General features: G+C 44.3%; 1 protein-coding gene across 1 annotated transcript in view; it reads right to left on the reverse strand.

The window, feature by feature from the left end:
• The window catches only part of LOC310686780 (uncharacterized protein), a 224207-nt gene that overhangs the window by 148528 nt on the left and 62365 nt on the right, over positions 1 to 13314 (reverse strand). The window contains exons 21-28 of the mRNA XM_083460827.1: positions 12303 to 12493; positions 10400 to 10531; positions 7440 to 7457; positions 4630 to 4656; positions 2696 to 2770; positions 1840 to 1920; positions 1713 to 1739; positions 771 to 815 (exon numbers count right to left, since the gene is read on the reverse strand). Of these exons, the coding sequence (XP_083316953.1) occupies positions 771 to 815; positions 1713 to 1739; positions 1840 to 1920; positions 2696 to 2770; positions 4630 to 4656; positions 7440 to 7457; positions 10400 to 10531; positions 12303 to 12493 (596 nt within the window). The remainder of the gene's footprint in view (positions 1 to 770; positions 816 to 1712; positions 1740 to 1839; positions 1921 to 2695; positions 2771 to 4629; positions 4657 to 7439; positions 7458 to 10399; positions 10532 to 12302; positions 12494 to 13314) is intronic.

Consider the following 13314-nt stretch of genomic DNA (forward strand, 5'->3'; position numbering starts at 1 on the left):
ACATATGGACTTTCCGAGTGTGGTAGTGGATTGTCAGAGGCTTGGAGATATGGGGATCCCAAAGTTTGGAGGGACTTTGAAACATGCATTTAAGTACTACATGGAGCTCAGTTTGGACTGTGAAAAAGGGACCTTTTGGTTGGAAGGAGGTAAAAGTATTATTAAATTGGAGACCACACGTGTGAAAAGAAAACATGAAGAAAAACAGTGGAAGGGACATGGAAGGGATTTAAGAGCCTCGGATATAAGATCACCAGGTTAATGTGCCAGCTTAATGGGATAAATGGACTGACAAACCCGGGACCTGGGGGAAGGGAAGTTGGATGAAGACTTTTATCTTTTGTTATTAGGACAATTTTATATAATTGATGAATATTAGAAGGATGCATGAAATGAAATTGCTTAGCTCTGGTATAAAAGTTTAAGGGATTAGGAAAAAATATAACGGTTAAGAGAAGTTATCAAAAACAAAATTTAGGTTAAGGTCTTTTATAAGACAATGAGGAGAATAGAGTAAGGTAATGTAATGAAAGATTAGAATAGGGTAAAAACTTGATGGTAAGGATTTGCTGAACAAATTGAACTGGAATACAAAAAAGGGAGGGATGAGGAGGTCTGGGGAAATAAGTGTATGAAGATATGTTATGAAAATTAATGTGTTTTTAACTGTTTCTATTTTCTATTTTTTTCTTTTTTCATTTCTTTTGTTATAATTTGGAACCTTTAATAAAATATCATTTAAAAAAATAAAAGGCATACAGGAAACTTACTCTATCTCCTTTTGGCCCTGGAGGTCCTGGGTATCCCGGAGGCCCCTATAACACCAAGCAAAGGATGGAGGTTTAGGTTCCTGCAGAAACAGAGAACCGGAAGGCACCAAGAGATTTCATGCGCTGCCTAAGGCGAGGGACAAGATGGGGCCTTTAACTCCATTCCATGCATAGAAGCTGACTGGATGGCATATGAATCTTACTTCAAGATGGCTTCTCCTACCGAAGTCTACAGCCAGAGGGCTCTGAAAGACCACTGTCTGCACCATCACCTCACTGTGCTTAACAAGAAGGCTAACCCTAATTTCTCTCCCCATAACTTCCCTACTTCCTGGGACCTCTACTCAGTCTTCAGCCTGTCTTCCACATACAGTGGTACCTCGGTTTATTAGCTTAATCCATTCCGGAAGTCTGTTCTTAAACCGAAACCGTTCTTAAACCGAGGCACGCTTTCCCTAATGAGGCCTCCCGCCGCCAGTGCCCTTCCACCGTTCGGATTCCGTTCGTGGACCAAGGTAAAGTTCCCAAACCAGAACACTACTACTTCTGGTTTTGTGGCGTTCGTAAACCGAATTGTTTGTAAACAGGACTGTTCTTAAACTGAGGTATCACTGTATCTCCTTTTGGTTTCAACAGCAAACAAAACCAGACAATGTTTCCTTCCCTCATAAAAACCAGACTTCAAGCATCCTGTATCGACGCTCCCCAAGCATTCCAGTCTGGCCAAGCATTCCCAGAGGTTCCACCATAAGCAAGCATAAAATGACACAGCTTGACTTAGTTTAACTCAGTCAATCAGTGGTGCTCAATGGTCACATGCAAAAAGACGGTGCAAATGTGTAGGAAACCTGTAAATGCCCACCCAAAGGACTAACAGGCTTGTTTTAAAAAATTGGGAGGGCAGGACACTGGTTGGGAAAAGGGTTCATACGACCAACTTACATGATCCCCTTGAATGCCAGGGAGACCCTGTCAATCAACAGAGAGAAAGAATAGTGGATGTTACAAAGACTGGAGACAATAAGGCAAACCTTTCAAAGGCGCTTTCAATTCAGACCCAGATAGCTACCATGAGTCCAGGGGAACCAGGGGGACCAGTTCGTCCAGGCCTGCCAGGCAATCCAGGAATCCCATCTTTGCCAGGAAGTCCCTAAATATCAGGGGGAAACAACAGAGTTGAAATGGAAGGGAGTCTCTTAGGAAAAACGTGTGCTGCTGCTGGAAGCATTCTGAAGGATGCTGTTGAAGGAATAGGTTTCCCATTCTAAAATCTGACTGTGCAGTCAGTCTGAAACGGGCCCCAAAATCCCATTTTTCCTTCTCCAAGGGTGCATTAGCTAAAAATCATTAACTTGAGCTCTTGAGCAAATGTATAACAAGAACACAGCTGTATAAACAAAGCTCTCTCCTTTATCAGTCTGTGACGCCTAATGAATGGCCTTGCCAGTTCCAAAGTGGAGCAGGGATGACACATCTGGGTCTTATCTTACATCCTGACCACAATGACGCACAGAGCAGAATAAACTCTTTATCTGAACCAAACCTCGATGTCATTTGACTCCTTCCTCCCTGTTCTGGGAGCAACGCTCACCCTACTAATCGGTAAAGTCTCATAAGGCTACACTGTTACATTTACAGTTCAGTGGCAAAACATCTCAGGGCGGTTTGCAGAATAGAATGCAAGATAAAACACAGCAAATCATTAAATCAAAACAACAAGACAATAACACCCCCTTCCGACAGATCTATTTAAAAGGCTGTAGGCCTGGTTGGAGAGGAATTTTTTAAAAAATATATAATAAAGGCACCAAGTGAATCTCCCTGGGGAGAGGGGAGCATTCCACAAACAGGGAGCCACTACAGAAAAGGCCCGGCACTCGTGTGTCCACGTGTTGACGCAAAACCCAGCCTGTTCCCTCACTTACCCGCTCTCCTTTTTCCCCCTTGGTGGTGAAACTAAACGGGTCGTAGCCCCCTCCTGTGCGAAGACCCGTGAAGCTCTGGAAAGGAAAGTCAGAAAAGGAGTGTCATTCAAGATGCTGTTCTCCTCCTCATTCTCCTCCCTGCTCCCCAAGGTCAAGACATCTGCTTTTTAGAAGTCGATTGCATTTGCAACACAGACTGTATACAGCAGGGTGGGGACCCTGGGAGCCCTACCCCGGTGTTGTTCGAGCTTATTAATAAGGCAACCAAATCCAGGCTGTTTACCTCCCTGCTGCATCGGTACCTATTTATCTACTTGCACCGGCGTGCTTTTGAACTGCTAGGTAGGCAGGAGCTGGGACCAAGCAATGGGAGCTCACTGCATTGCAGGGATTCGAACCACCAGCCTTCTGATCGGCAAGCCCAAGAGACTCAGTGGTTTAGAACACAGCGCCACCCGCGCCCAGTATTTAGTGTATGGTGTCCTTTCCTGCATATTCAACAGCGCTGATATGCCTTCCAGGTAATTTGAAAATGCAGGGCAGTAAGTATTGGTGTTTTGCAACTCTGACCTGTTGCAGGACCTTAGCCAGACCTTAGCAGAGCATACACAGAGCTCCAGAAAGCAATCAGTTGCAGGCAGGATGGATGAAGCACGAACAAGACACTGCTACTAGTAACTTGGTTACTTAGAGGTGTTTATTATTTACAGCAGACTCTACAAGTTACTTAAAGGGACAGGGGGGGCGGCACTGTGGGTTAAACCACAGAGCCTAGGACTCACCGATCAGAAGCTGGGCGGTTCGAATCCCCATGATGGGGTGAGCTCCCATTGCTTGGTCCCTGCTCCTGCCAACCTAGCAGTTCAAAAGCACCTTAAAGTGCAAGTAGATAAATAGGTACCGTTCCGGCGGGAAGGTAAATGGCGTTTCCGTGCGCTGCTCTGGTTCACCAGAAGCGGCTTAGTCATGCTGGCCACATGACCTGGAAGCTGTACGGCGGCTCCCTCGGCCAATAAAATGAGATGAGTGCAGCAACCCCAGAGTCGGACACGACTGGACCTAATGGTCAGGGGTCCCTTTACCTTTACCTACAAGTTACTATATACCATATTTTTCGCTCTATAAGACGTACCAGACCACAAGACACACCTAGTTTTTGGAAGAGGAAAACAAGAAAAAAAAATATTCTGAATCTCAGAAGCCAGAACAGCAAGAGGGATCGCTGCGCAGTGAAAGCAGCAATCAATCCCTCTTGCTGTTCTGGCTTGTGGGATAGCTGCGCAGCCTGCATTCGCTCCATAAGACTCACACACATTTCCCCTTACTTTTTAGGAGGGAAAAAGTGAGTCTTATAGAGCAAAAAATACGGTACATGAACAGATACGGATCTTAGCTAGCTCTCTCTTAACAAACTCCAAACGACTCCCAGACTCCACACTGACCAACACACACTCCTGTCAGTAAGGTTATGAGACATCATGCCTGTATGAGACCTCAACCAATTGCAGAGCTGTTTCCAAGGTCCCATATCTCTAGGCAGATAACTCCTCTCTGCTCAGTCATCCTTGGCTTTCGGCCAGTGCTTAGTTGACTCTGTGTGAAGCTGCACAGAATGGCAGGCAGTCAAAAAACCCAACAGTAAGTGATTTGTGAAGATGTCATTGGGCTACATCTCCCATCTTTCCTAACTATTGGCCATGCTGTTCAAGGCTGATAGGAACTGGAGATCAGCAACATCTGGAGATGCTCAGCTTCTCCATCCTTGTGGCAGAAGTCCTAGGTTCTTCTGGAGCTCCGTTCTAGAGGGGAATCTCAACCCAACCTCAGCAGACCCAAACATGGTGCTAACAGAAAGCGTGTTGTGCCTGTGAGGTCTCTTCCGTGGGCCTTAAAAAGACAAAACTCCTTCCCCAACCTACTGGAACATCACTTACCACATCTCCAGGTGGGCCTTGGTCTCCCTGGGCAAGGAAGGAAAATGAGAAAAGACATAGGTTCATAGAAATGTAGGTATTATAAGCGTAGATACAGCGAAGGAATTGAGAATGCTATTTATACACGCAACCACAGCTGTGGGAACATTACTAGCCCAACACTGGAAAGGAGATAAGATACCATCTAAAATAGATTGGCAGACAAAATTATTTGAATATGCTGAGATGGCAAGATTAACAGGAGAAGTTAGAAACCACGACGACCAAAAATGTAATACAAATATAGACAATATTTAAAAGATCATTGCAAATATTTGAAATCTCTGGAATGCTTCGAATGTCTCCTGCAAAGTGACGTAAATTATGGATCTAGATTTAGGTAGGTAGCCGTGTTGGTCTGATGCAGTTGAAATATATATAAAAATAAAAATAATTGTCCAGTAGCACCTTAGAGACCAACTAAGTTTGTTCTTGGTATAAGCTTTCGTGTGCATGCACACTTCTTCAGATATATGGATATATTGGACAAATACAATCTTGTTGTCGTTTAGTCGTGTCCGACTCTTCGTGACCTCATGGACCAGAGCACGCCAGGCCCTCCTGTCTTCCACTGCTTCCCACAGTTTGGTCAAACTCATGCTCGTAGCTTCGAGAACACTGTCCAACCATCTCGTCCTCTGTCGTACCCTTCTCCTTGTGCCCTCCATCTTTCCCAACATCAGGGTCTTCCAGGGACTTCCAGGGAGTCTTATCTTCTCATGAGGTGGCCAAAGTCTTGGAGCCTCACCTTCAGGATCTGTCCTTCCAGTGAGCACTCAGGGCTGATTTCCTTCAGAATGGAGAGGTTTGATCTTCTTGCAGTCCATGGGACTCTCAAGAGTCTCCTCCAGCACCATAATTCAAAAGCATCCATTCTTTGGCAATCAGCCCTCTTTATGGTCCAGCTCTCACTTCTATACATCACTACTGGGAAAACCATAGCTTGAACTGTACGGACCTTTGTTGGCAAGGTGATGTCTCTGCTTTTTAAGATGCTGTCTAGGTTTGTCATTGCTTTTCTCCCAAGAAGCAGGCATCTTTTAATTTCATGATACAATCATAATACAATCTAGATACTACCTAATATGCAGTAAATATAGGAACCACATTCGGGTGGAGGAAAGTCTTAGTAATTTACTTTTTTATATGAATTTACATTATTTCCAACATTCAAGTATTTATTTATCTATGTATATTTTGGATGGAAAATAACAATTTTATTTATTTATTTATTTATTTATTTATTTATTTATTTATTCATTCCCCAGCCACTCTGGGCGGCTTCCAACAGAAGGTTAAAAATACATTGAAACACCAGTCATTAAAAACTTCCCTAAACAGGGATGCATACCCCAATAAAGTTTATATGCAAAAAATTTTTTAAAAAATAGATTCATAGAAATGTAGAACTGTAGAGGAAGGAGAGACCACAACCTCCTGAGGGAGACTTTTCCACTGCAGAACAGCTCCTACTATCAGAAAGTACTTCCTGATGTTTAGTCATAGGAACCGAGGGCATTTTTATGGGAGGAATTAGTTCTGTGTCATCAGCCTTTCAGAGCAGGGCCTGGGGGCAATTCAGTTGGATTCACAGGCTGTCAGACCAGGAACAGTTCAATCCAAGCAAGAAGTTGCTCAGAAGGAGGCGTGAGATCTGTCTCATCAGCCCATGGGATCCTGTCCCCTGACAGCAGCAACACAACCCTTTGCCTAAATGCCTCTCACAGTGGAACCCAATTCTTCCCTCCAGGATGGTTTCCAGTCACCATCCTTTTAACTGTCTGGGCTTTCCATTGCAGCCTCTTTCATTGCCGAAGAGGCAAGCCACGTTTCCATTTGAGCAGTACGTAATTTATTGTGCGGAAAAGCTGCTTGCCTCATCGGCAATTGTGCAGGCTCTGGCTCATTTGAAGTTGTTGTTGCTTCTTAGGGCCCTTGTATTTATGGGACCGCCTCTCCTGGTCTGCCCCGCAGAGGACCTTAAGGTCCATGAATAACCATAGTTTAGAGGTCCCGGGCCCTAAGGAAGTCAGACTATCCTCCACCTGGGCCAGGGCCTTTTCAGTGATGGCTCCGACCTGGTGGAATGCTCTGTCCCATGAGACCAGGGCCCTGCAGGATTTAACCTCCTTCCGTCGGGCCTGTAAGACAAAGCTAATCCACCTGGCCTTTAATTTGAATTCAGCCTGATCTTTTATTTCCCTTCTCTTCCCTCCCCCTCTCCTTTTATGAAGATCACCCGTTCTGAGACCCCCACAGCTAATTTTCCCCTGGTCTCCTCGCTGGCCCAAGTAGGACCAATTCAGCCAGCTAGCCCTGGGGATTATCTAATGCTTATTAGATGGACTTCCCCTAAATTGATTTCTGAACTTTGAATTTTATTGTTATTCATGGTTTTATACTGTATTTTATGCTGCTTTTACAATTAAGTGTTTTAAATTTGTTGTTAGCCGCCCTGAGCCCGTTTTTTGAACCAGGAAGGGCGGGGTATAAATAACAATTTATTTATTTATTATTTATTTGTGGCTTCAGTGAGGGCCTGGAAAGGTATTTAGGAGCACTCGTTTCCCCAGATCAGTTTAAGAACAGCTGGGTGATCTCATAACTAATGTTACAGCTACAGTATCCTAAATATTTCTAGTCCAGAGTCTTAATTCATAATCTGCATTCTGTAAACAGGTTATCTGTTTCGCCTCTGGTGCTTCCAAACATCCAGAACAAACAAACAAAAACCACAACCCAAAAAACCCTGATCAAGTTATAATACTTGCCTTCTCGCCTTTCTGCGCCTGCAAACAGAGAACAGCAATTATTATTGTTGTTGTTGTTATTATTAGGCCTTTATTTTATTCCACCCTTCAGCCAAAAAAGGCTCCCAGAGTGGCTTTCAAGTATTAATGAGACTCTGACTTCAGGTTTGCAGTATAAGAGACGCAACACAAAAGGAAAGGGAACGAGGAGGGAAGAGGAGGAAATCGACCACAGGAACTAATTCTTAGTTACAGAGATCTGGTATGGAAATATTTGAAGAGAAGCATTAGACCCCAGGCCCAAGTTTCCCATCCAATACATTTACAGTGGTGCCCCGCAAGACGAATGCCTCGCAAGACGGAAAACTCGCTAGACGAAAGGGTTTTCCGTTTTTGAGCTGCTTCGCAAGACGAATTTCCCTATGGGCTTGCTTCGCAAGACGAAAACGTCTTGCAAGTTTGTTTCCTTTTTCCGTTAATACAGTTGTGACTTGACTTCGAGGAGCAACTCATAGAACGCAGTGTACATAGTAGCCTTTTTTGAGGTTTTTAAAGACTTTGGTGATTTTTGAAGCTTTTCCAAAACTTCTTTTGCAGCCATTTGGTAAGTTAAGCTTTTAAAACTTTTTTGGGGGGTTTTGGATTTTGGGTTGGGGTGTTTGGAATTCAAGCACTTGGTGTTGGGAAGGGGTTTGCAAGAATCTGGAAGCTTGTGAGTTTTTTTCTGCATTTTTATGATTTTCTGTGGCCATTGGGCCACTCTGCTGTTTTTTTAAAAAAATTCTGGATTTGAATTTCTGTGTGCTGGATGGCTGGGGGAACAGTTGGGGAGGGGTTTGCAAGAATCTGGAAGCTTGTGGTTTTTTTCCCTGCATTTTTATGATTTTCTGTGACCATTGGGCCACTCTGCTGTTTTTTTTAAAAAAAAATCTGGGTTTGAATTTTGAAATGCTCTTTACAGCATGTGTGACTTTAAAGAGCACTTAATAAACTCTTGTTGTATCAAATTTGGCTTTGTTTGGACTTTTTTTGACCATAGGAACGCATTAATTGATTTTCAATGCATTCCTATGGGAAACCGTGCTTCGCAAGACGAAAAATTCGCTAGACGAAAAAATTCGAGGAACGAATTAATTTCGTCTTGCGAGGCACCACTGTACGTTACAGCGATTGTTCCACTGGCATAGCAATGATGTATGATTTTACCCTCCGTATAATTAGGATTGCTCTGCCCACCTCTCCCTCATTTTTTTGGTCTCGTACATTTTAATCCGTAGGCAGCTGCCTGTATCTACACTTTATCTCCATTTCCCAACTTGCTTTGTGCAACGGCATATTCTTCTTTCCAATTTCCCTGCAATTACATCTCGGACAAACCTCCCTCTCTCCATCCCATTTCTTAGAATGTGCCCTATCATCTCCCGAGACAGACGGATGCCAACAACTGAATTGCCTCTTCATCGTAATTGGTATCAGTCTTTGTCCCTCTGCCAGCCCGTCCAATTTCCCTTTCTATTCAACTCCTTTCACCTATTCTGTTTTTCGCCACCAGTTTTGCAAACGTCTCTGTTGCTCACACAGCTTTCCATTCTGCCCACGCTGTGCTTAATAAGTGTGTCTTCCTCGTTCCCTTTTTTCAGGGGTCATTTTATTCCCATCCGGGGGGAATCGGCAGGTATAAATAAATATAGAATGATAATTTTTCTTCCCATCCCATTTCTCATCTCATAAAAACGTCACATTCACTGTATACAACTTGCATTCAGGGGGCGAGCTGGTGTGGAGGACTCCCTGGTCCTGAATGGGGTAACTGTGACCCTGAAGGACCAGGTGCGCAGCCTGGGAGTCATTTTGGACTCACAGCTGTCCATGGAGGTGCAGGTCAGTTCTGTGTCCAGGGCAGCTGTTTACCAGCTCCACCTGGTACGCAGGCTGAGACCCTGCCTGCCCGCGGACTGTCTCACCAGAATTCTTCCAACTTCTCTTGTTCTTTTTCTCCTTGTTTTTTCTTTTTCTTTTTTCTTTTCTTCCTTTTTTCTTTTGTGTTTTTTATGTGTGTGCTTATCTGAAGTGTGTATGTATGTATGTATGTGGTTGCAATGTTTTGCTTGTATTTTGTAATAATTATGCTAAATAAAATTATAAAATTATAAGAAAAGAAAAGTAACAAGAAGGTGGGCAGGGAAGAGAGGAAGTAATTTAAAAGGAGTGGATTAGCAGAACGAAAGACAGAGTTAGTCAGAGAGGACTAAAATTCATATTGTTTTTCAATACAGTGGTGCCTCGCAAGACGAAAAGAATCCGTTCCGCGAGTCTCTTCGTCTTGCGGTTTTTTTGTCTTGCGAAGCAAGCCCATTAGCGGCTTAGCGGATTAGCGCTATTAGCGGCTTAGCGGGTTTAGCGGATCAGCTGATAAGCGGCTTAGCGGCTTAGTGGATCAGATGTTAAGCGGCTTAGCGGATCAGCTGATAAGCGGCTTAGCGGATCAGCTGTTAAGCAGCTTAGCGGCTTAGGATCAGCTGATAAGCGGCTTAGCGGCTTGGGAAAAAGGGGGGGAAAGGAAAAAAATCCCGCAGGAACTCGCAAGACATTTTCGTCTTGCGAAGCAAGCCCATAGAAGATTCGTTTTGCGAAACACCTCCAAAACGGAAAACCCTTTCGTCTAGCGGGTTTTCCGTCTTGCGAGGCATTCGTCTTGCGGGGCACCACTGTATATAGATATTGCATCATCATTGCTTCTTTTAACCTCTTATATATTAGAATTCCACGGAATACAACAAAATGCATGCAATGCAGAATAAAGAAAGCAAGAAAAATTCAAAACCGTGCAGCATCTAGCACAGTGCATTGCAATTGCTACAACAGGCAGCCAAGCTCCCTGCCATCTCCCCTCAGCAATTTTCCACGTGGTCCTTGGGGTGGGGGGTGGGGTGGGGTGGAGTTAGGGATACCCTGCTGCACTGAATCACTGGCTGGCTTACTTTTGAGCACCGTGGGTCACAGGGTCCTTGAGGGGTCTGAACCATCAGGGGAACTGCAGAGGAACTGGAGACGGGTGCCGCCCTCTTCGCATCCACAAGCCCTTCCACCTTGTTCATCTCCTTGCTGGAAATCTGAGCACAAAGAACGTTGGGTTAGGCTGGCCAAAGGCAGTTGAGGTATGACCTCTTCCCTTTTTAAATATATATATATATCTTTATTGGTTTAAAATACAAAGATACAAACATACAGCAAAGGCACGGATTTCAGATTTAAATGCAGAAAAAGAAAAGAGGGGGGAAAGAAAAATTTTATAACAAAGACAAAAAAATGATATAAAGGGGGGGGGGGACCAAAGATTTATATGACATTATATCTATCAAATAATTTTATTTTATTTTTTGCAAAAAACTTCCAATCTTTCTCATTATACTTTTTCTGTTTTCCTGGTATTATCACACAGTTTCGTTTTATATCCTTTTTCATACATCCCACTATAATGTTTGTATCATTTATCTATTATTGGCAGGTATCATTCTAATTCTGCTAAGATGGTATCATTTTTGCAACATAATCTTATATATTCCTTAAATATTTTTCCATTCTCCGTATGTTTTCTGGTTTAAAACTCCCCTGACTTTTCCCGTCAGCTTTGCCAGTTGGAAATACTCTATCATAAGTGTCTGCCAATCTGTTATTGTTGGTGTTGTTTCACTTTTCCAGCTTCTTGCTACAAGTATTCTTGCCGCCATAACTGCGTACATAAACAGTGGTCTTGTGTTGTTTTTAACTTATATTGGTAATATTCCTAATAAAAAAATCTCTGGTCTTTTTTTAACAGTAAATTTAAATAATTTCTTGAATTCGTTGTAGATATTATTCCAAAATTCACATATTCACAAAATTCACAAATTCACAAAATTCACACAAAGTATAACTTCTTCCATTGGCTACAAGGAAATGCTTCTTTCAAGGCTAATTCCAGCAGGGGGCAGAGGGCCCTGTTGGTGCCAATGAAGGCCTCTGTGGACACCTGCGCACCCCACTGCTAATCCATGCTTCACAGAGTCTTTTCCTCACCTTCATATCGCTGTCCTTTTCTGACAGCAGGATGACGACTGACTGCATCTCACAATTCCCAGTTCCTGGCTCCCAGCTCACTCCTCAAGGGACATATTTAGCCCTAATCTACACACTGATTCTGTGCCCCCACCCCCCACTCCCTGCCAAAAGACCCAAATCCCTCAAGTGCATTTGGATTTTGACCTTTAAAGCTCTATGCACAATTCAGAGTGTTGGTGTTGACCTTTAAAGCCCTAAACAGCCTCGGTCCAGTATATCTGAAGGAGCGTCTCCACCCCCATCATTCTGCCCGGACACTGAGGTCCAGCTCCGAGGGCCTTCTGGCGGTTCCCTCATTGCGAGAAGCCAAGTTACAGGGAACCAGGCAGAGGGCCTTCTTGGTGGTGGCGCCCGCCCTGTGGAACGCCCTCCCACCAGATGTCAAAGAGAGAAACAACTACCAGACTTTTAGAAGGCATCTGAAGGCAGCCCTGTTTAGGGAAGCTTTTAATGTTTAATAGGTTATTGTATTTCAATATTCTGTTGGAAGCCGCCCAGAGTGGCTAGGGAAACCCAGCCAGAAAGGCAAGGTATAAATAATAAATTATTATTATAGTATTGTTATTATTATTATTATTATTATTATTATTATTATTATTATTATTGTTAATTGTTCTCATCCCTGAAGAATAAACCACATTTGCCAAATTCCCCCCTTCTGAGCAAACGGAAAGTACGTGTTCCCCATCTCCTTTTCGGATCTGGTCAACCTACCCTTTAAAAGACCACCAGAGGAAATGCAAGACGAAGAACTAGATGCTGATCAAGGAAAAAGACCCTCACCCCACTTTCCTGTGGCTTGGCAACAATTTGCTGGGACCCAGAACAAATGGTTTCTATGAGCTCCTTGAGGATCAGCGGGAGATCGTCAAAAGTGCCAGCGTAGAAGAGGTTGTTCAAGTTCCGATGCAACAAGACTCTTTTCAGTTCTTCCGGGTCAGCCCCCGAAATGCCCACAGCGATCACGCGGATCCCTGGAGAGGGAGGAAATATTATGATGAGTCGCAGGGGGTAGCCTGAGCCCCGCTTGTCATTCCTGGATCCTGCCCAGATTCAATTGCTGGAATAGCCAGGCCAGCCTGGTAAAGGCCCACTAAGTGTGGGTCATTCGGGGAACAAGGGGAGCTCTACCTCTCTTTCAAATCAGAACCAGTGAAGGCGGTGAAGGTCCTGTGTGAGTGTCTGGGGGCGGTTGGAGGATGGATGGTGGCTAACAGATTGAGGTTGAATCCTGACAAGATAGAAGTACTGTTTTTGGGGAACAGGGGGCGGGCGGGTGTGGAGGACTCCCTGGTCCTGAATGGGGTAACTGTGCCCCTGAAGGACCAGGTGTGCAGCCTGGGAGTCATTCTGGACTCACAGCTGTCCATGGAGGTGCAGGTCAATTCTGTGTCCAGAGCAGCTGTTTACCAGCTCCATCTGGTACGCAGGATGAGACCTTATCTGCCTGCGGACTGTCTCACCAGAGTGGTGCATGCTCTAGTTATCTCCCGCTTGGACTACGGCAATGCGCTCTACGTGGGGCTACCTTTGAAGGTGACCCGGAAACTACAACTAATCCAGAATGCGGCAGCTAGACTGGTGACCGCCAAGACTACATAACGCCGGTCTTGAAAGACCTACAAGGGCTCCCAGCACGTTTCCAAGCACAATTGAACGTGTTGGTGCTGACCTTGAAAGCCCTAAATGGCCTTGGTCCAGTATATCTGAAGGAGCATCTCCACCCCCATTGTTCTTCCAGGACACTGAGGTCCAGCCTTCTCGGTAGTGGCACCCACCCTGTGGAACGCCCTCC

This window comes from Podarcis liolepis (genome assembly GCF_965112155.1).
Source record: "Podarcis liolepis genome assembly, chromosome: 10".
Lineage (NCBI taxonomy): Eukaryota > Metazoa > Chordata > Lepidosauria > Squamata > Lacertidae > Podarcis > Podarcis liolepis.